The sequence below is a fragment of the Muntiacus reevesi genome, chromosome 2 (genome assembly GCF_963930625.1).
Source record: "Muntiacus reevesi chromosome 2, mMunRee1.1, whole genome shotgun sequence".
Classification (NCBI taxonomy): domain Eukaryota; kingdom Metazoa; phylum Chordata; class Mammalia; order Artiodactyla; family Cervidae; genus Muntiacus; species Muntiacus reevesi.
The window spans coordinates 268860133-268882259 of record NC_089250.1 but is presented as its reverse complement, the minus strand read 5'-3'; the positions used below and the strand labels follow the sequence as shown (position 1 = coordinate 268882259).

General features: G+C 51.5%; 1 protein-coding gene across 1 annotated transcript; it reads right to left on the bottom strand.

The window, feature by feature from the left end:
- Positions 1-7532: 7532 nt before the first annotated feature.
- Positions 7533-21449, bottom strand: GPR32 (G protein-coupled receptor 32). Its single transcript, XM_065919392.1, is given in 6 exon segments — positions 7533-7811; positions 12487-12588; positions 12736-12792; positions 13994-14157; positions 20499-20514; positions 20517-21449. Coding segments are annotated over 6 exon segments (1551 nt in total).
- Positions 21450-22127: the final 678 nt, after the last annotated feature.

Genomic DNA, 22127 nt, shown 5'->3' with positions numbered 1-22127 from the left:
CTCCTATGGCTCCTGCGTTGCAGGTGGATCCTTCACCGCTGAGACACCAGGGAAGCCCCCTTGATGCCTAGGAGTGTGTATTGATTCGCTAGGGCTGCTGTAACAAAGGACTGCAAACTGGCTGGTTTAGGCACCAGAAATTAATTAATTTTTAAAAAATATTTATTCATTTATTTGGCTGTGTTGGTCTTAGCTGCAGTGTGTGGGCTTCTCCCCAGTTGTCGAGTGCAGGTTTAGTTGCCCCGAGCTTGTGGGATTTTAGTTCCCTGACCAGGGATCAATGCAGAGTCCCCTGCATTGGAAGGCAGATTCTTAACCACTGGACCACCAGGGAAGTCCCTAGCCATCAGAAATTTATTGTCTCACAGTTTTGGCAGCCAGGAGTCTGAAATCAAGGTATCAGCAGGAAGTTGGTCCCTCCTGGGAGGAAGGATCGGTTCCCAGGCTCTCCCTAGCTTCCAATGTCGTTGACAATTCCCTGGCTTTCGGGAGCATCACTCCAGTCTCTGTCAAAACGTGGGCATCTCTTCTTATAAGGACACTGGCTATGACCTGATCTTAACTTGATTTACATCTGCAAAGACCCTATTTACAAATGAAGTCACATTTACGGGTACCAGGGGTGAGGACTTGAACTGACCTTTGGGAGGGATTCAGTTCAATTCCTACTGGGTGGCAGCAGCTCCCCGATTTTTCTAAGCCCAGCCCTGCACCATCCCACCAGCTGTGAACATGAGCCCTGCATTAAATTCTTTCCAGTCAAACCTTTTTGAACTGCACCTGCCACTTTCTGCTGCAATACTGAGACAGACCATCCTTCCAGATTTTTCAATACATGTTGTTTTTTTTTTTTTTAATGTTATTTATTTGCTGTGCCAAGCTGTATGCAAGATCTTAGTTCCCAGACCAGGGATCGAACCTGTGTCCCCTGCATTGGAAGCACAGAGTCTTACCTGCCTTGGGAACGCAGTCTTAACCACTGGACCACCAGAGAAGTTCCCACACACATTTTAAAAATATTTGTGTGCTTTTTACTGAAATGAGATCTTGAAATTTTGTAATGATCTCCTACTTTCCACATCAACAATACTTTCACCTCATCTAATACCCACTCTCAGAGGTCCCATATGTCATCCCAAATATCATGTACAGCTGATATATCCAAGCCAGAACCCAGTTTAAAGTCACCCATTGAACCTGGTCATGTGTCTCATACGGATTTGCTCAAGAAGAACAAGCCCACGTGCCTTGGGTTTTCTTCTTTTGCTTTGTTTGGGGACGCAGACTTCTTGGAGAGACCCTGCCAATTTCCCTGTTGAATGTCTTACCTTCTTGGTAAGGTATCATTTCACAGCCAATTCTTGTCATTTCCAGGCTTTATGTTGTATAAATTCACTGGAAACTCTAGATTAGCAAGTACTGAATCATTGCTTCTAAGGGAAATGTGTGTGTGTGTGTATATCTCATAGCTTATAATTTTAAATCCAAAAAGGTACTCATCTGGGCCTTCCCTGACAGTCCACTGGTTAAGAAGCCACACTTCCACTGCAGGGGTCGTGGGTTTGATCCCTGGCTGGGAACCAGGGCATACAGTGCCAAAAACTAGAAAAAAACAAAAATAAAAAACTACTCAACCTGGTAGATACATTTTTGGGTTTTTTGCTTTTACTTTTACTTTTTTTTTTTTTTTTTGCAAACTAGAAAATTTGCCTAAGGCCACCCCACTCACAAGTGCCAGAGCTGGGATTCAAACCCATCCCATTGGCCGCCCCCTCCCCAGGCAGGAGTTCCTCCTGAGCCCTGCCCTCCCCCTGGGAATGTGCATGTCCTCAGACTCAAAACTGTAGCCACACTGTGCAGACGGAATCGTGGATAATGAGGGCTGACTGCACTGGTGTCTCTGTCCTCCATGTCGCTCCTAACCTCGAAATTAGTCTTGAAGGCATGATGGACCCAAAGAGATTCAGGTGTCTACAGACACCACCTACTGAGAAGGAGGGCTGGTGGGGTAAACAACAGGGGCCACCAGAGGACCAGTGGAGCCCCAGGCGCATCACTAAGCCCGTGGCCCAGAGATGGGGAAGTTGTTACTGGCGCCATGATTTCTACCTTCAAAACTGCTGCTCCATGAGATGAAAAGATGCTTGCTCCTTGGAAGGAAAGCTATGACCAACCTAGACAGCCTATTAGAAAGAAGAGACATCACCTAGACAACAAAGTTTCTTACAGTCAAAGCTGTGGTTTTTCCAGTAGTCATGTATGGATGGGAGAGTTGGACCATAAAGCAGGCTGAGCACCAAAAAAGTGATGCTTTTGAACTGTGGTGTTGGAGAAGACTCTTGAGAGTCCCTCGGACAGCAAGGAGATGAAACCAGTCCATCCTAAAGGAAATCAACCCTGAATTGGAAGGACTGATGCTGAAGCTGAAGCTCCAATACACTGGCTACTTGATGCAAAGAACTGACTCATTGGAAAAGACTGGGAAAATGCTGGGAAAGATTGAGGGCAGGAGGAGAAGGGGGTGACAGAGGATGAGATGGTTGGATGGCATCACTGACTCAATGGACATGAGTTTGAGCAAACTCCGGGAGATGGTGAAGGACAGGGAGGCCTTGTGTGCTGCAGTTTGTGGGTTCACAAAGAGTCAGCAATGACTGAGAGACTGACCAACTGCTGCTCCCGCCCCCAAAACTGGTGATCCGGCTCTGGAAGGCGCAGCTCCCCCACTGCTGTGTCTCTCAAGCTTGCATCTGGTGGACATCGTTGGAAGAAATTTTGCCTGGGCCACCTCACCTGCTCTTCTGGCCTCCAGCCTCCCTCCTGCTCCTCTTGGAGATATTGCTGCCACTTAGAGCTGATCCTGTTCCTCCCCTGCTTGTGGCCCTTCCGTGGCTCCCCAGCGCCCTCTGGGGTCGTAGGTCTGGCTTCTCCCGTCTCAGAGTTCCGATGCCCCCTGTATCCAAGTGTCGGTCTCCCCCCACCAAGCCTCCGGGGCGAGGTCCCTTCTACCCAGAATGCCCTTCTCTGGTCACCATGGCCACCATTCTGGTCTCCCCTCAGGGTTCCGCCGGCTGGTCTTCTCTGTCTGGCTCAGAGGCTCAGGAAAGGGAGAGGGAGGCCAAGCAGCCCAGAGTCTGGAAGTCATGGCCATGAACTTTCAGGAAGTGAGGAGGGGCCCAGCGGGCGGGAGGGCGGTGCCCCACGGCAGGGGTGGGGGTGAAGGGAAGGGACGGGTCCTGACTTCTGACCCCTCCACCCAGAATGTGACCCTGGCCATGGCCGTGTTCACGATCCTCGCTTCCATCTACTTCTTCAACAAGGTGAGTGGGAAGAGGGTGGAGGTGGCAGGCTAGATCTCGGTCGCTTCGGCCTGTATCATCATCCTGGCTGTCTTCCCTTCTTCTGTTTCTGTGGATCTCTCTGTCTCTTTTCCTCTCGTAGGCTCAGCAATGAGAAGACACAGGACCACCTAACCCAAGAGTCCTGCCTCTGTCCCGACCATGACTCTGGCCTCTGAGACCAAATAAATGTGACTGAGTCAGCACACCCTGCTCCATCTCACCAGGCCGGCAGGCACACCACCTCCGGCCAGCTCTGTCTGAGGTCCAGGCTTCTGGGTCAGAGAGAGGAAGCCTGGACTCCTGGGTCTGGGGAAGTTGGGGACTAGCAAGATAGACTCTCAGATTTGAGGCTAGGGGGTCCAGTCATCGAGCTGGGTTTTGAAGGATGAGTAGAAGTCTGTCAGAGTTTAGAGGGAGGAAAGACATTCCAACTTGTATCAAGAGCACAGAGAGGAGAAATAGCAGGGTTGATTCCCCACCTGGTACCAACACAGACTGCTGTGTACTTCAGATTTATTTCTTCTCTCTGAGCCTTGGTTTTCTCCTTGGACTCCAAAAGGCCGTAGCAATGACAATCTGACATGAAAGATGTGAATGGAATTTGCAAGCTACAAAGGGTCTGTAGTGGTCATCTTTACCGTTATATTGTATCAACACATCTTTCTCTTAGCAAACTCCTATTCAGCCTTCAATACCCACTGTAAATGCCCCTTACTATGAAAGTATCCAGGCCTCCAAACACATAGCCAGTTACCCCCTCCCTCACTAACTGCCTCCTCCCCACTCCCTGTCTCCACCCCCAGTAGGTGGAACGCCCTGGGGGATACCCTAGCCTTTAGTTGAGCTTTATTCTTTTTTTTTTTCATCAGATAAACATTTCAAGATTTCAAAAGGAGACTTCTGAGCAGAGTGACTGAACATCCTGGATTTCCCAGGGAAGGCCTATCAAATTCTAATTAGGAATTGATTTATAGTCTTACTATAATTTTGGCTTGCGGGATGCAAACACTCTGGGCCAGTTATTCCAGTATAATTGGGAATCGTTATCCTCTTCATTTCTTCTTTTTTATTTACTTACTTTTAGCTGTGCTGGGTCTTCACTGCTGTGAGGGCTTTCTTTAGTTGCAGCGGGCAGGGGCTCCCCTCTAGTTGTGGTGCGCAGGCTCCTCACTGCGGTGGCTTCTGTTGCGGAGCACGGGCTCTAAGGCTCAGGGGCTTCCCTAGTTGCACCATGTGGGCGACTGATAGTTGCGGTGCGCAGGTTTAGTTGCTCCGCAGCACGTGGGATCTTCCAGGACTGGGAGTCGAACCCACGTCTCCTGCACTGGCAGGTGGATTCTTTACCACTGAGCCATCAGGGAAGCCCCTTTCTTTAATTCTTGAAAATGTCCTGATTTAAAAGGTAGTCTTACTTATAGAGGGGCTGGCTTCCCAGGTGTCACTAGTGATAAAGAGCCCGCCTGCCAGGGCAGGAGACTTAAGAGGACGCGGGTTCGATCCCTGGGTCTGGAAGATCCCCTGGGGGAGGAAATGGCAACCCACTCCAGTAATCTTGCCTGGAGAATCCCATGGCCAGAGGAGCCTGGAGGGCTACAGACTATAGGGTCACAAAGGAGTTGGACACAACTGAAGCGACTCAGCACACAGCACTTTGTTTGCAAAACTGAGCATGACCACACGGGGGCGGTGTTAGACCATGTTCCCAGCCAGAACTTGGTCCCCCTGGTTCTAGGAGGGAAGTTAGTTGATTTCTGCAAAACCGGAATGCTGTGACCTGGGCGGGGAAAGCCGTCCTTGAGGCTTCCTCTCTCCCTGGACCTTCGCCCCGCCTCCCATCTCTCTCCTCCAGTCCTCTCAGGGGCCTTTCTACAAGCAGAGCTGACTTGGCCCTGCTCACAGCCCCCGCCCCAGGACAGCTGTCCCAGCCCAGCAGACTGGCATCGCAGCAAGGCGCATCTAACCTGACAGCCCTCCAGGTTTTCTTTTTTAAAATCTCACCCACTTCCCACGCCCCCGCTGTAGTTTACCCTGGCCCAGCTGCGGAGTCGTGTCTGACTCTTTCCTGACTCCACGGACTGTAGCCTCCCAGGCTCCTCTGTCCGTGGGATTTTTCAGGCAAGATTACTGGAGTGGGTTGTCATTTCCTTCTCCAGGGGATCTTCCCGCACCAAGGATCGAATCCAGGTCTCCTCAAGTGTGAGTGTGTCTCCTGCATTGGGAGGCAAATTCCATATATAACTCAGAGATGGTTTTATAAAAAAAGAAAAACACACCCCAGGGCCATTGCACACGCTGTGCTCCCAGCCTGGCCGTCCGCCTCTATTTTGTGTCAGCCCCACCTGAAAGCCTTCGTAAAATCCCTCCTAATCAGAATCTGGTTCCCTGCCACTCACACCTTCCCCACTCCTCACCCTTCTCGGCTGTGACTGGGAGCCTGAGGGTGGGGCTGCAGAATAAGATCTGACTCCTCTGCAACCCCCATGGGTCTTGGCTATCAGTGTTTGTGAAACGAACAGATATTGACAAAGAAATTGAACTTTGTGTCCTCCCTGCCCCCTTACTCCCACCTCCAGGGTTTTCAGCCATCCAGGCTGGGTTTTCTCAGTCCCCTGGGAGCTATCAGAGGTTGCATTTTCACAACCACAGTCACTTGGAGATGGATGGGGCTCCGCCCGCAGCCCTGGGACTCCCTGGGGAGCTTTTGAAACTCCCAGAGCCCAGCTCTACTCTGGACCACTTAAACCACAACTCCTGGGGATGGGGCCTGGGCATTGATTCGAATTTTAAAAGCTCCCCCAGGAGATGCTAATGGGCAGACCACGGTCAAGAGAGGCATCCTAGCAATGCGTTTTCCAAAGACAGAAGAAAGAGGCTTTCCCCCATTGGAGCTTAGCAGGTTTCTAAAGTAGCTCTGTGGATACATCAAAGGACTCAGAATGTGGAGCAAAAATTAACCTTTAGTTTGGAAACATGAGGGAGTTTGAAAACCAAAGATTACCAACGACATCCTTCCCCAGAGGCTGGGCCACTGGAGAGATGCTTAGGAGGCGCATGCGTGTTTCAAAAGGCAGCGAGAGAAGGCAAATGATAACAGGTGTCCTGGGGGCCCAGAAAATTCGGGTGCCCAGAGCTGTCCTGTGATGCTCGGTCTTACCTATGGGGACCAGGGCATCCCAGTGGGTATGAGCCTTTCACGGTTTTAGCTCTGAAAGTCCTATAGCCCAGTATTGCATTGCTGAGTCCTGGCAATAACCCGAAGCCACCTGGGAAGCCCTAGTATGGACCACAGCCCGCCAGGCTCCTCCGTCCATGGGATTCTCCAGGCAAGAACACTGGAGTGGGTTGCCATTTCCCTTCTCCAGGGGAATCTTCCCAACCCAGGGATCGAACCTGGGTCTCCTGCATTGCAGGCGGATTCTTCACCATCTGAACCACCAGGGAATGGTTGGTCTTGTCTTTAGATCCAGGCCCATGTCTGTCTGTCTGTCTGTCTCCCCCGTCTATCCGTCTCTTTCCCCACTCATTCTCCTTCCCTTCCAGATGAGTTCTATTTCCATCTCCTCCCGGGTCTTTTGCTGTCTCCTCTCCCAGCAGCCTGACCCGTGTCTCACCTCCTCTCTCTGCTGTGGCCCCCGTCTGTCGCCGGTGCATGTGACACTGTCACATCTGTGTCAGCGCCCCCTTCCCCCTCCCAGCATCTCTCCCCCCACTTGGCTTCTTTTCTCTCTGCATCTCTGTCCCCCCCTCTGGATCCCTGTCCCCCTGTCTCTGGGTCTCTGTCCCCCTCTCTAAACCTCTCTCTCTCTCTCAGCATCTCACATTCTCCAGAATTTGATAAGATGGGAGACCCCCCTCCTCTGTCCCTGTAAAAGTCCCCAACCCTCCCAGGGATTTCTCTTCTGGTCCAAACACCAACTGCTTCAGTGCCAGGCCAGAGGATGAGGCCGGCTGACAAGGTTCCCCAGCAGGCGTCCTGTTAGAAGGGTCGGCCTGGCTCACCTGGCCCCCCCCCCCCCCCCCCAGAGTTCATAGAGCCAGCGTGCCCAGGACCGGAAGAAGGAAGCAGAATGCCCCGGCCCAGAAAACCGCCCTTCCGGCTGCACGATGGCTCTGCGCCCAGGCGGGCTGGAGCACGCAGGAGTAGCAATCCCAGGCCACCCCCGCAGAAGGTCAGGAAGGCCAGGCCGGGATCTAGATGCAGAAGATGCCACCCAGGGGCCAGCCGGAGCTCGTCTGGGTGAGGGTCAAGGGCAGGAGGACGCTGAAGGCGGCCGAACCAGGCAGCTGATGGGGGCGAGGCAGGAGGGGCCCTGTGGCTTGGACCACCGGGCTGGGGCTGGCCACCTCCAGCAGGCAGGAGGTGAGGGCGGCCGGGGTTAGAGGAGGAAGAGGGCGGCCTCCTGTGGGCTCTGGGCCCCGGGGAATGACGGCGGCCAAGTCTCCACAGGGTCCCCCAGGGGCGGGATGATGCTGTCATGACCGACAGGCCTCCACCTCAGCAAGCCCCACACCCAGACCCGCCACCGACTTCCCCGTCTCAGGGACGGCCCACCGCCCCCCCATGCCCGGGTGTGGCCCCCTCTCCCTCCCTTCCCCTCTCCCCTCACAGTCTCACCCTGATTCAGCCCTGTCCCCTCTGACTCGACCCCACCGTCCTAGCCCAGTGCAGGCTTCCAACTCACCTAACTGGATGCTCAGCCCAGCCTCCTCCCAGGCCTCCCTGCCTCCAGTCATCCCTTCCAGTCCTGAGCAAGCATGTCCCTCCTCCCCTGCTCACAGACCGCCCCTGGCTCCCCAGGACCCCTGGCCAAAGTCCCCGGCCCTCATCCTAGGGTGGAGACCCCAGGGTGGTCCCCTGGCCCACCTTTTCCTGTCCTCAAGGCATCATCGCCTCCAACCACTCCCAGAACTTGTGCCTGGCTCCAGGCTTGTGCACTTCACCCCTGCTGGCCTCGGCCATCCTCTCAGGAGACCCGTATCCTTCCAGGACTGCAGGACCCTGGCTGTGCCAAGTCCCACTGGGTGGCTGCACTCTTAACAACCCCATTTTCCAGATGGGAAAACTGAGGCTTGGGGCAGGGAAATTCACTTGCTCGCAATCAAAGCTGACAAAGCAGAGCCTGGATGTGCACTCACGCCTGTGCAACCTCGGAGGCTGGGATCGGGGGTCCTGCTCTGTTTGCGGGCCTCCGTCTCCCCACTCTGTTTCCTTGTCCTGAGCTCACCAGCGGGTGGGAGGCAGGGGTCTCCCAGGGTGTCTGAGCAGCAGCCCCGGGCCTGGTCTCTCCCAGAGGACCCAGGATGGGACCGCTCACAAGCGGATAGAAATCAGAGGGCTGGAAATCGGAGGAGCCACCACGCAGGTCTGAGGATGTATCTCAGTTTCCCCATCTCTGAACCAAAGATCAGCTTGTGTGCCTGAGCGCTGCCTTCCCATTGTCCCCAGAACGAGATCTGAGCTCCTCAGCCTGGCCTTTGCAGCCCTAACCTGCCGAGGCTCCACCCCCATCACCAGCCGCCAGGCTCACCAGGTCCCTTCCTTCGGCTCTGCAGTTCCTAGAACAAGACGCATGGTTTCATGCACCCATCCAGGCTTTCTCCTTGCCATCTCCTCATTCTGGACCACTTTACCCTATTGGTTGCACGCACAAACTCCTACTCAAGCTTCAGAACCCAACTGAGTGCCACCCTCCCTTAGAAACCCTTCCCTACGACTGCACGCCACACCAGACTAAACCAGGTATCACCTTCACTGCACATGAAGTCTCTGAGAGGTTCAGGCTAAGCCAAGGCAGGAACAAGGTGTCAACTACATAGGGGCAGTGTGCCTACACAGGCTTCATTTTAATTTAGTGTCTCTTTTTTAAAATAGTACACTTTATTTTTTTAGAGTATGCTTTATTCTTTTTTAAAAATCTTTTTTTAAATTAGTTTATTTGGCTGCATTGAGTCTTAGTTGAGGCATTCAGGATCTTTCATTTTGGACTCTTTAATTCTGGCTGTTGGGCTTAGTCACCCCTAGGTACGTGGGATCCTAGTTCCCTGACAGAGGATTGAACCCACATCCCCTGCATTGCCAGGCAGATTCTTAACCACTGGACCACCAGGGAAGTCCCATTTTAATTTAGTCTTCCAAGAAGCCTGTGAGGACAATACTATTGCTGTCGTCATTTTATCAAGGGAGGAAGCTGAGGCAAGCTTAAATAACTGAGCCATTCAGTCAATGAAACAACTGAGAAGAGAATCCAGGTTGACTGACTCCAGGATCCGAAATCTTAACCATTGTGTTATTTTCCCTAAACAAAGTTAGACTGAATGAATAAAGGCATGAGTCATCCTTGAACAACCGACCCACACAATGCCTCAGGACATGTTTGTAAAAAGAATGAGTGAATGAATGAATGTGTTCCCCTCTCTTACTTGGCAAACTCCTATTCCTACATCAATTCCCAGTGCAAATGCTTCCTCCTCCAGGATGCCCCCATGACTTTTCCAGGCACAGTCCTACATTCTCTCTTCTTCCCTCTAATCCCCTTAATCCCTCCAGACCGGAACTGTCTGTGCCTTATTTTTCCTCCTATACCAGCCTGGGAGCCCCCAGAAGGCCAATTCATCTCTGTGTCCCCAAAACCCCCCAGCTCAGGACCACCCTCAGAGGAGGCCTTAGTGTTTGCAGGTGCAGCTTAGGGTCTGGAGATCGACCAGGAGGAAGAAGAGGCTACAACCCAATGATGAGGAAGACATACAACACCTCAGGCTGGTCCTCCAGTAAGGAGGTGGCTGAAGCTTCAGGGCCCAGAGCAGGCTGACTGAACACTATACCAGGAGTCTAGAGATACCCACCTCCTCATGTGACCAGATGCCTCATCCCTGAACTCCAGTTTTCTCAGTTGAAGAGAAAAGGTCCATAGACAATTGGGTAGTAACTAATAAGCACATCACAGGTACTTGCCTGGAGGCCCAGCGGTTAAGAATCTGCCTCCTGATGCAGGAGATGCAGGTTCGATCCCTAGTCAAGGAACTAAGATCCTGTAAGCTGCATGGTGCAGCTAAAAAATAAATAAAGGCTTCCCTGGTGGCTCGGTGGTAAAGAATCTGCCTGCTAATGCAGGGGACACGGGTTCGATCCCTGGTCCAGGAAGACCCCACATGCCCCAGAGCAACTAAGACTGTGTGCCGAAGCTACTGAGCTTGTGCTCCAGAGCCCAGGAGCTGCAACTGCTGCGCCCATGCACTGCAGTTCCTGAAGCCCGGGTGCTCCGGAGCCTGTGCTCCAGAAGAGAAGACACCGCAGTGAGAAGCCTGTGCGTGGCAACTAGAGATAAGCCATAAGCCCGTGCAGCAATGAAGACCCAGCGCAAACAAAAATAATTTTTAAAAAATTAATAATAAATGAAGATGCTACCTGCAGGCTTTGAAGACGAGGAAAGAGCCATGAGCCATGAAATGAGGGCAGCTCCAGGAGCTGGGAAAGAGAGAAAGTGGATTGTTCTCCAGGACCTGGTGACACCCACCTTGGACCCCTGACCTCCGGAATCATGAGATAGATGGATGCAGTTTTAAGCCGCTAAGTTTGTAGGAATTTGTTACCCTGACCATAGGAAAATAACACCCTCCCTTTGTAGACCAGCCCCTGGAGGCTTGCTGAGGGCCACACAGTCGCTGAGTAAGGGGGTAGGAAGTTGGGGGCAAGCCTCACGGAGAGGGGCATCTGGACCCCCAAATGGCCAAAGGGGAGGTCTGGAGGGGGTGGCCAGGCTGTGGTGGGAGGGACGGAGCTGGCCGTGGGGAAAGATGAAGAAGCAGGAGCCAGGGAGAGTGGGTAGGAAGGTGGGTTACTCTACTCTGCCAGGCTCCATCTTGTGGCTCCTGTGGGCTTCAAAGTGCCCAAGACTGGGAGGGGGTGAGAGGAGGGAGGAGGAAGGGGTCTTGGATTAGAACCCACTGCCAGCCTCTCCCTCCCTTTCCCCCCTCCAGCCCTATTTGTCCTGCCCCACCCCACCCCCACTCCCCTCTCCATCCCTGCCAGCCGGTCACTGCTCAGGCCTCCTCCTGCATCCCCAGACCTTCTCCTGGTTAGTGTCCATGCCCACGGGATCCCAGATGGGAGGGTCTGTCTATGCCCAGGGCTGGCCTCACCCCTCCCCTGCTCACCTGCTGTGGCTCCCCGGTGCCCCTGGACAAAGTCCGAGCCCCTCAGCCTGCTCTTCTCCCACTGTCGTCCATCAGCGCCCTTGGCTTCCCCGCCCGTGGCATCACCCTGAGCTCTGGGCGCTGCACCCCTGGTGCCTGCTCTGTCACAGCCGTGACCACCACGGTCCTCACCACCTGTGTCCATCTCTGCGGCGAGTCAGTCTCTCTGAGATCAAGGGCCCTGGCCTGACTCCTCCAGGGTCCCCAGCGTCACCCACCACAGGGGAGGCATATGAGAGGAGTGGGTCCCCATTTTCAAGTGAGCGAATCCTTTAACCCTCTATAAACCCAGGTCTAGGGCTTTCCTGCTGGCTCAGTGGTAAAGAATCCACCCGCCAGGGCAGGAGATGCAGGTTCGATCCCTGGGTGGGGAAGATCCCCTGGAGAAGGAAATGGCGACCCACTCCAGTATTCTTGCTGGAGAAATCCCATGGATGGAGGAGGCTGGTGGGCTACAGTCCGTGGGGCTACAAAGAGCCAGACACAACTGAGCAACTAAAACAACAAAAAGAAAGCCCAAATCTTGGTCCGCGTGAGTCTGAGGTGGCGGGGAGGGACAGCACATCATTACAGACCACGTCCAGGCCTGGTGGACTCTGCTGCTGCGGCTGCTCAGTCACTTCTGTCGTATCTGACTCCTTGCGACCCCATGGACTGTAGCTGCCCCCCCCCCCCCCCAGGCTCCTCTGTCCATGCGGATTCTCCAGGCAAGAATACTGGAGTGGGTTGCCATGCCCCCCTCCAGCGGATCTTCCTGACCCAGGGATCCAACTCGCATCTCTTATGTCCCTTGCACTGGAAGTCAGGTTCTTTACCACTAACGCCACCTGGGAAGCCCACGGAGGACACACACAATGAAACAGACAAGGGTGTAAGGCCATCACGTTGTTGTCCCTTCACTTTATTCCACACGAACAAGAACGGGGACCAGGAGACCCTCAGCACGGCTCACCGTGTTGCCCCCGGTGCTGAGTTTAAACCCGGTCCTTGACATCCTGACCCTGGCTGAGAACTCAGGTGAGGAAGTCTCTACCCCAGTCAGGTTGCACGAGGACTGGAAAGGATTTGGGCGCTCAGTCAACAGGAACAGAACCTATGTATGACTCTGCAGCCGCGAAGGGAAGGTTTCAGGTGTCAGGGCGGTGAGCAGTCTCCTGACAGCTATTTTCCGACATGTGATGACAGTCTGTCTGTCTCCCACAAATGGGAACATCTCAAACCAGGCCAGATCGGGGGCACCGCCTCCCATCTCCGGGTGCTGAGAGACACAGAGGTACTGATTAACAGCGTGCCGTAATTGCCTCCCTCCTGACTGGGGGGTGAGCCTCTTTCTGTGCGATCCTACTATTCAGGCTTGTCTTTCCTAGGCTGGGAGCTGCGTGAGGGCAGAGGCTACGGTCTTGGCAGGTATACCCGAATCCCTGGGGATGGCAGAGATTTATACCTACCGTGTGCTCAGTCGGTATTTTATGGGAACAGAGTATGGCGTGGAGGTGGAGGCTGTGGGTTCTGAAGGGTAGAGAACCTTAGCCCCTCCCCTGGAATGTTGGTCCCAACCCTTTGAATGTCAGCCCCCCACCCAGGAATATCTGTGCCTTCACAATTTAGGAAAGAAAAAAGAATATTTATTTATCCAGCTGTACAGGGTCTTGGCCTTCCCAGGTGGGACTAGTGGTTAAGAACCTGCCTGCCAGTGCAGGACATGTAAGATTTTCGGGTTTGATCCCTGGGTGGGGAAGATCCCCTGGAGGAGGGCGTGGCAACCCACTCCAGTATTCTTGCCTGAAGGATCCCAGGGACAGAGGAGCCTGGCTGCAGTCTATAGGGTCGCAGAGAGTCAGGCATGACTGAAGCGACTTAGCAGGCATAGGGTCTTAGTTGTGGCATGTGGGATCTAGTTCCCCCTCCAGGGATCAAACCCAGGCCCCCTGCACTGGGGACATGGAGTCTCAGCCTCTGGACGGCCAGAGAAGTCCCTCTTCTTCACCTGTCATCTTTAGTGCTTAGAACCACGCCCTTCATCTGACAGGCTCTCAATAAACATAAGCGGGTGAACTGGTGGAGTCAGACCGCTCAAATCTTGAGTATCATTTACTTGCTGTGTGACCTCTGATAGGTTACTTTACCTCTCTGAGCGTCGTTTCCTCATCAAGGGTCATAATCGTTGGCCCACCTCATAAGATCAAATCGCTGGAGTTCACTCGTTTGTAAAGCTCCGCACTAGGACCTGATGTCCAGTACACGCTCAACACCTATGAGCTTGTACTTGGGGGATGAATCAAGGGCTGGATCGCCTTCTTGGATCCTCACAGAAATCTTTTTAGAGCAGGATTTTCAGGCCCTGTTTGGCAGAGTGAGAATCTGGGGCTTAGGGCATCCTCCACTTCCCTCTGCCCCTCTTCAAGGGGCAGAACAAGGAAATGCCGATTCCCGAGCCGGGCCCCGCCCCCAAAACCCACCTCGCCCACCACGACGGGCTCTCCCCGATCAAAGACAACAATCTCCCCAGGAGACTCCTGCAGCTGCAGTGAAAACCGCAGAGCCTCCTCGGAAGACTGCTTAACCGATTTCATTAGGAAATCAATGCAAATTAAAAACCTCGCCCGGATCCCACTATTTTCCTCTGAGAAGGCGGAGATCAAAGAGGCTGACTTGGCGGTTGCGTTGGCGAAGCTCCAGGAAACCGCCTTTCCGAGCGCTGCGTGCAAGAGTCTTGCTAGCAATATCTAACACGCCCTCTGACCCTGCCCGTCCCCGAGGAAAGATCTAACAACAGATGACAAGATTGATGATAGCAAACACGTCGCACCCCCGCGGTGCCAGGCACGCAACCGTTGAGCGCCTTACCCACAGTAACCCGCCTAATCGACGCAGTGACTCTTTGAGGGCGGTACTGTTCCATTCCCATTTTACGTAGACGGAAACTGAGGCATAGCGAATGAAAGCAACTTGACGGGTGTCACCCAGCTATAAGCAGCCCGTCCCTGGTGGCTCAGACGGTAAAGCGTCTGAGAGGATGTGGGAGATCGAGGTTCGGTCCCTGGATGGGGAAGACCCCCCTGGAGAAGGAAATGGCAACCCACTCCAGTACTCTTGCCTAGAAAATTCCATGGATGGAGGAGCCTGGTGGGCTACAGTCCATGGGGTCGCAAAGAGTCGGACACGACTGAGCGACTTCACTCCTGCCACCCTGCCTTCATGGAGTGTTCATACAGGTATGCATGTAACAGGATGCTATTGTAGGAGAGAGAGAAAGAACCAATTTCTTTATCAGTTCAGTTCAGTTTAGTCGCTCATTCGTGTCCGACTCTTTGTGACCCCATGGACTGCAGCACGCCAGACTTCCCTGTCCACCAACTCCCGGAGCTTGCTCAAACTCATGTCCGTCGAGTCGGTGATGCCATCCAACCATCTAACCCTCTGTCATCCCCTTCTCCTGCCTTCACTTTTCCCGGCATCAGGGTCTTTTCCAATGGGTTAGCTCTTCGCATGCAAAACTGCTTTATGTATGTGTAAGTTACTTCAGTCGTGTCCAACTTTTAGCAACCCCACGGACTGCAAACTGCCAGGTTCCTCTGTCCGTGGGATTCTCCAGGCAAGAACACTGGGGCGGGTTGCCATGCCCTCCTCCAGGGGATTTTCCCCACCCAGGAATCGAACCGGCTTCTCTTAACATCTCCTCCATTGGCAGGCGGGTTCTTTACCACTAGCGCCACCTGGGAAGCCCCAACTTCTTTAAGTTACCCACTTCTTTTCTTTTTTTGTTAATTTCTGCGTTAATATCTATCCATGCTTTCTTTCAAATGTTAGTGCATTAAAGGACTTCCCTGGTGGTTCAGCGGTTAAGACTCCTCCCTCCCAACTCAGGGGGCACAGGTTCAATCCCTGGTCAAGCAGCTAAGATCCCGCAGGCCACATGGCAAATTAATAATAATGAATCCTCCAATGAAAAATAAAATTTGTTTTAAAAAAATTATAGTGCATTTGCTTTATTGCTCTTTTTCTAGCCTGTTGACTTGTTTTGTTCATTTCCTTTCTTGTGGGCATTTTTCCTAATTCTCATTTGCAGCTATAGCTTTTCCTCAGAGTTCAACTTTGGCCCCACTTCACAAGTTTTGCAGTGTTATGTGCTCATTTCTGAGGGCTTCCCGGATGGCTCAGCTGGTAAAGAATCCGCCTGCAAAGCGGGCGACAGTCTAAAGAGTCGCCAAGAGTTGGATACAGCTAAGCACACACACACATGCTCATTTCTAAGCAAATGACCCTCCAATTATATTCTTCCTATTAGCCCGAGAGTTACTTAGAGAGTGTTTTGAAATGTGCAAAACACCTGAATGCTTGTGGTTGTTCCTTGTTATTAATGTCTAATTGTGGATGTAGCCTGTATCCTTTCTGCTTTTGGGAAACAACCTGTGCTAAGCTCCCGACTCAGTCTATTCTTGAGGAAAGCAGAGACTATCTTTGCAGGACTCTGATTTTTTTTTTTAAGACTATAAATTTCGTTATTGAGACAGCTAGGAAATTTTTGACTATGGATTGTTTTCATTTATTTCTTTTTGGCTATGCTGGGTTTTCGTTGCTGCACATGGACTTTCTGTAGTTGCAGCGAACTGAGCTTCTCTTCGTTGCAATGTGCAGGCTTCTTGCAGTGACTTGTCCGGTTGTGGAGAACAGGCTCTAGACGCATGGGCTTCAGTGGTTTCTGCACATCGGCTCAGTAGTTGTGGCTCATGGGCTTAGGTGCTCCTTGGCATATGTCGAATTTTCCTGGACTGGGAATCGAACCTGTGTCCCCTGCATTGGCAGGCAGATTCCTATCCACCGAACCACCGGGGAAGTCTGAATATGGATTGTTGAATCAGATAACATCAGTGCTAAAGTTCTTGAGGGTGGTGATGATATTATGGATGTCCTTAGGAGACTCAGATTACAGAACTCACTGGTAAAATAGCATGATGTCTGCACCTACTTTAGAAAGGTTCAAAACATTCTAGAGGTGCCTCTGACCCCCGAGTCCATCGAGAGAGAGCAGCTGTGCTGTGGGCTTCTTCCCTTGGCCTCCCAGACTTCACATCTCCCTGCGGGTCTGTTCATCAGGGCGGATACGTCTCCGTGCGTGAGTGTGCGTGTGGAGAGATTAGAGAGACAGGTGGGTGGGTGTTTAAAGAGAAAGACGCACAGAGAAGTAGAGAGAGAAGAGACACGGACAGAGAAAGACAGAAATAGAAGTGGTATAGAGATACACAGATGAGAAAGTAGTGGGGAGAGGGAAAGAGGGTGGAAGAGAAAGTATATGGACATGGGCAAATATTAACGTTTGATAAATTTAGTTGTAAGTTATACTGTACTATTCTTGTAATGGTAGATTTGAGCTGTTTCAAATGAAAAATTTCAGAGGAAAAAGGCAAGTCAAAAAAAAAGAAAGAGAGAAAGAGAAAAGATTTAGGGACTTCCCTGGTGGCACTAGTGGTAAAGAACCCACCTGCCAATGCAGGAGACATAAGAGACGTGGGTTCGATCCCTGGGTTGGGAAGGTACCCTGGAGGAGGGCATGGCAGCCCACTCCAGAATTCTTCCCTGGAGAATCCCAAGGACAGAGGATCCTGGCGGGCTATAGTCCATAGGGTCGCACATAGTCGGACACGACTGACGCAATTTAGCACGTGTGAGCTAGTGGTCCAGTGGTTAAGACTCCAAGCTTCCAAGGCAGGGGGAATAGGTTCAATCCCCAGTCAGGGAACTAAGATCCCACACACTGCATGGTGCGGCCAAAAAAAAATTTTTTTTTAAGATTTATTTAAAAAGTTAGGATAAAGGTTATCTCTGAAGGAGATGGAGGAGTGGTTGGGAGGCAGAGGAAGAGGGATACTGGGGTTGCTGACGGTGCTCCACTCCTTAATGCAACATTGCACAGATGCTCAGTTCAGTTCAGTTCAGTCGCTCAGTCACGTCTGACTCTTTGTGACCCCATGAACCGCACAGCACACCAGGCCTCCCTGTCCATCACCAGCTCCCGGAGTCTACACAAACTCATGCACAGATGTCCAGTTCATGATAAATCAGTTTTTCCACTCCTGTTTCTGTGTTGTTCAAAATGTGGATAACATGGAATAATTTAAAGTTTCCAAGATATCACTGAAGCATACCCAAAGTAACCTAAATGCGAATCATACCTGTGGTCACAGTACATCCAGACCGAAACACTTGACCACCAGCACTGAAAAATAACATCAGACCTCCTGTATCCAAGCATTTCCAAGCATTTCCAAGATACACTTTTAATGAAACGCCTGCATGCCCACAATGTAAGATAACATACACATGCTCTGTTTGAAAATGATTATGCAGGCTTACCTAGGATATCTGGAAGGATACACAAGAAACTGACAATAGTCTCTAGCAAAAAGAAGATGGAATGGACGATCTGGAAGGAGGGGGAGAATCATTTTCTTCTGCTTTTTTAAAGGTTCATGTGTTTATTTTTGACTGTGCTGGGTCTCCCTCGCTCTCTGCAGGCTTTCTCTAGTTGCGGCGAGCAGGGAGGGGTTGCTCTTTGCGGCCGTGAGAGGACTTCTCCTTGTGGTGGCCCCTCTTGTTGCAGAGCGTGGGCTCTAGGTGTGAGAATTTCAGTAGTCGCGGCAGATGGACTCAGCATTTGTGGCTCCCGGGCTCCAGATCACAGGCTCAGTAGTTGCGGTGCTCAGGATTCATTGCTCTGCAGCATGTGGGATCTTCCAGGACCAAGGATGGAACCCACGCCCCCTGCGTTGGCAGGCGAATCCTTAACCACTGGACCACCAGGAAAACCACTCTTTTTTTTTTTTTAACTATGTGCCCACATTGTCTTAAAGTTTTATTTTTTTGATAAACTGATTTCCCAACTTATTTTTAAGGTGCGTCTTTCCTTCCTGATGCTCAGACACTCTACGGTCTCATCCTCTCCCTATCCCCGTGAAATAGGAAAGCATTTGGTCTCATTTCACAAAGTCGAGAGAACCGAGGCTCCGGGTGGGGAGTTCTCAGGGCTAGTCAAAGCAGGACCAGAACTCATGCTTCTGATTACAAACAAGTAGGATGATCTCTTTTGATTCGGGTGAAAAAAAAATAATTTGCCGCTACCTAGAAGCCAGGGAATGGTCCCAGGTGACCAGGGACCACTAGGATTTTTGTTCCCAGAAAAGAGTAATATATACATCAATAGGCTGCTATTGGATTCCAGTAACAGAAAACCTGACTCCAGAGAGCTTTGACAGTAAGGAGATTTATTATGTCGCTCACACAAGTTCAGAGATTGGCAGCATAACAGTTAAGGAATAGAGTCAGCAGCTGTAACAGACACACAAAACAACTGCCACTTCGATGAGCTAGAAATCGAAATCTCTCTCTTCACGGCATGGATGTTAAGTATTCCGGGGCCAGTATGGGGACATGTCACTTTCCATACAGTTCACCAGCAAGGATGCCATGGCAGATTGCAGAAAGGGCCCTGGTTCTGCATATTCTTCTGTATCTATGCTCCTTTACAATGTCACTTTGCAGATTTTCCCATTGTGAGGTGGAATCTCTTTTCCCACCCCTTGAAGCAAGTCATGTTGAGTAAAGTGTCAAGGGTAGATCTTAGGCTTCCCCTCTCGCTCTTGCAACCCTTCCCAGCCACCACGTGAGAAAAAAAACCCAGTCAGCCTGCAGGATGATGAGAAATATTAACACGTGGCTTGAACAACTCCACCATCCTTGCTGCAGGCCAGCCAGTCATCCCAGAAACACTCAGCTGACCCATCTGTTGTTCAGTCACCCCGTCGTGTCCAACCCTTTGCAACCCCATGGACTGCAGCACACCAGGTTTGCCTGTCCTTCACTATCTCCCGGAGTTTGCTCAAACTCATCTCCACTGGGTTGGTGATGCCATCCAACCATCTCATCCTCTGTTGTCCCCTTCTCCTGCCTTCAGTCTTTCCAAGCATCAGGGTCTTTTCTAATGAGTTGACTCATCAAAGCAGGTGGCCAAGGTATTGGAGCTTCAGTTTCAGCATCAGTCCTTCCAATGAGTATTCAGGGTTGATTTCCTTTAGGATTAACTGGTTTGATCGCCTTGCAGTCCAAGGGACCCTCAAGAGGCTTCTCCAGAACCACAGTTTGAAAGCATCCATTCTGTGACACTCAGCCTTCTTTATGAGCCAACTCTCACATCCATAAAAAGAAAGAAAGAAAGTGAAGTCGCTTAGTTATGTCCAACTCTTTGTGACCTCATGGACTGTAGCCTACCAGGCTCCTCTGTCCATGGGATTTTCCAGGCAAGAGTACTGGAGTGGGTTGCCATTTCCTTCTCCAATGAGTGAAGTCGCTCAGTCGTGTATGACTCTTTGCGACCCCATGGACTGTAGCCCATAGCTGACCACAAATGTCTGAGGAAGCCCAGCCAAAACAGAAAACTGCTCAGCTGAGTCCTGCCCAAGGTGATGACCCAAAGAAATCACAAAAGGTTATTATTTCAACCCTCTAAGTTTGGAGATGTTTTTTACACTGCAAAGCTAACTGATACACTTTCATTCTAGACAATGGAAAGGGTGAAATGGAGGAATGGAGGGCAGGCACCTTCCATCAAGCGCACTTCAAGGTTACATCAGTTACTTTCACTCACATACTATTTGCCAGGAAGTAGTCACAGGGCCATCTTTAGTTGCAAGGGACGCTGGGGAATGAAGCTTTTTTTTCCTTGACTAAACTTGTGATTAGCCTGAAACAAGTAGGAGTCTCACTATAAAGGAAGGTGAAATAGATACTGGGGGGGGAAACCTGATGTTTCAAATGGAGAGATTTAGATTAGAGATTGCCCGGGAGACTTCTGAAAGAAGAAGGCAGGATTGGGCAGAGTCCCGAAAGTCATGGGGAAGGGGCTGCAAGTTGCACAGGAGGGCTTCCAGCTTGTATCTGAAGGTTTCCATCATCTCCTGGGGGTTTCACCTTGGGGACAGGCTGATTGAAAAACCCCTCCTCGCCAAATGCCCGGGCCAAGACAGAAGGTAAAGACTGGAAAAACTTCTCTTGGAAACCTCTGCCAATGAAGACATAGAGGAAAGGGTTGAGGCAGCTGTTGAAACAACCCAGGGAGAAGGTAGCCCAGACGATGGGCTGCAGCTTATATTCGACTTGCCATTGCCACAGTCGGAACACCAGCACCATGTTAAACGGGAGCCAGAAGGCCAAAAAGGCACTCACTGGTACAAGCAGCAGCCTTTTTGGCCGACGGGCATAGGCACAGCCCTCCTGCCGAAGCCGGGTGTGGATGAGGTGGGCACACGTACTGATGATCGCCAAGGGCGCCAGGAAGCCCCGCAGGATGTGAATGAGGGTCACAGCGACTTTCCCCTCCACAGCCTTGGAGTCATCCCTGGCCCTAGTGGTAAACTTGAAGGTGCGGTGTCCACATCCCTTCTGTTTTTCAATGTCTCGGAAAATCAAGTTTGGAGAGCAAGCGACAAGAGCCAGGAGCCACACACACACAGCCAGCCAGGCTGCTCGCTGTGCGGTGCAGTGGTGTCGGGACCAGACCGGGTGAACGACGGAGATGCAGCGGTCCAGGGAGATGAGGACCAGGAACCAGATGCTGGTGAAGCAGCTGACGGCCAAGAAGGCCATGTAGAGCTTGCAGGCTGCAGCTGTGAGGGGCCACTGGCCAGTGACCACGCTGTATATGCTGATCGGCAAGGACAGTAAGGCCATGAAGTCTGCAAAGGCCAGGTTGGAGAACCAGATGGTGGTAACAGAGCGCGGCATTCAGAAAGCCATCACCCAGAGCACCAGCGCGTTGGCCACCACGCCGACCGCAAAGGACACAGACAGCACAGAGATGGTCAGCTGGCGGAGGCCCTGGATCGTCTCAGGCTGGCACTCGGGTTCAGAGGTAGGGTTCATCCTTCTAGGGGACGAAGGACCACACATCAGAGCTATAAGCCCCCTCAGAGGCCCCTCCATTCATTTCTCTGATTCAATACATTTTTTAAAAAATATTTTTTTTATTTATTTAAGCTGTGCCAGGTCTTAGCTGTGGCGTGTGGGATCTAGTTCCCTGACCAGGGATTGAACCTGGGCTCCCTGCATTAAGAGCACAGTTTTATTCACTGGACGACCCGTGAAGTCTCCCGATTCAACATATATTTTATTAACTGCATCTTATGTCACTCTGATACTGCTAGGTAATTGGAATTGAGTCATATAACAAAACAGGCAGTCATAGAACTTACATCCTAAAGGGGTGTCAGAATGGAAACACAATACATATACTAAAGAAATCCGTGATGTACTACAAGCCCTGTGGAAAAAAGGAATACAAAAGAAAAAAAAGAAGTGGCCTCTGACTTTCGGTTATGTCAGAGCAGCTTCGTCAGACAGTCTGACGTTAAAAAATTATAACATCTGGCCAAAAACATTAAAAAGGTGAAGACATTGGAGAGTGATCAAAATCAAGCATACACTGGAGGAGCGTCTAACCCCTGATGGGGGAACTGGGTGAGGTCCCCAGTGTGAGTTTGCACCTTCTGGGTGTGAACCTTTTGTAGCTGCTGCATCCTCACTGGCTTCAAGTATGAGAGG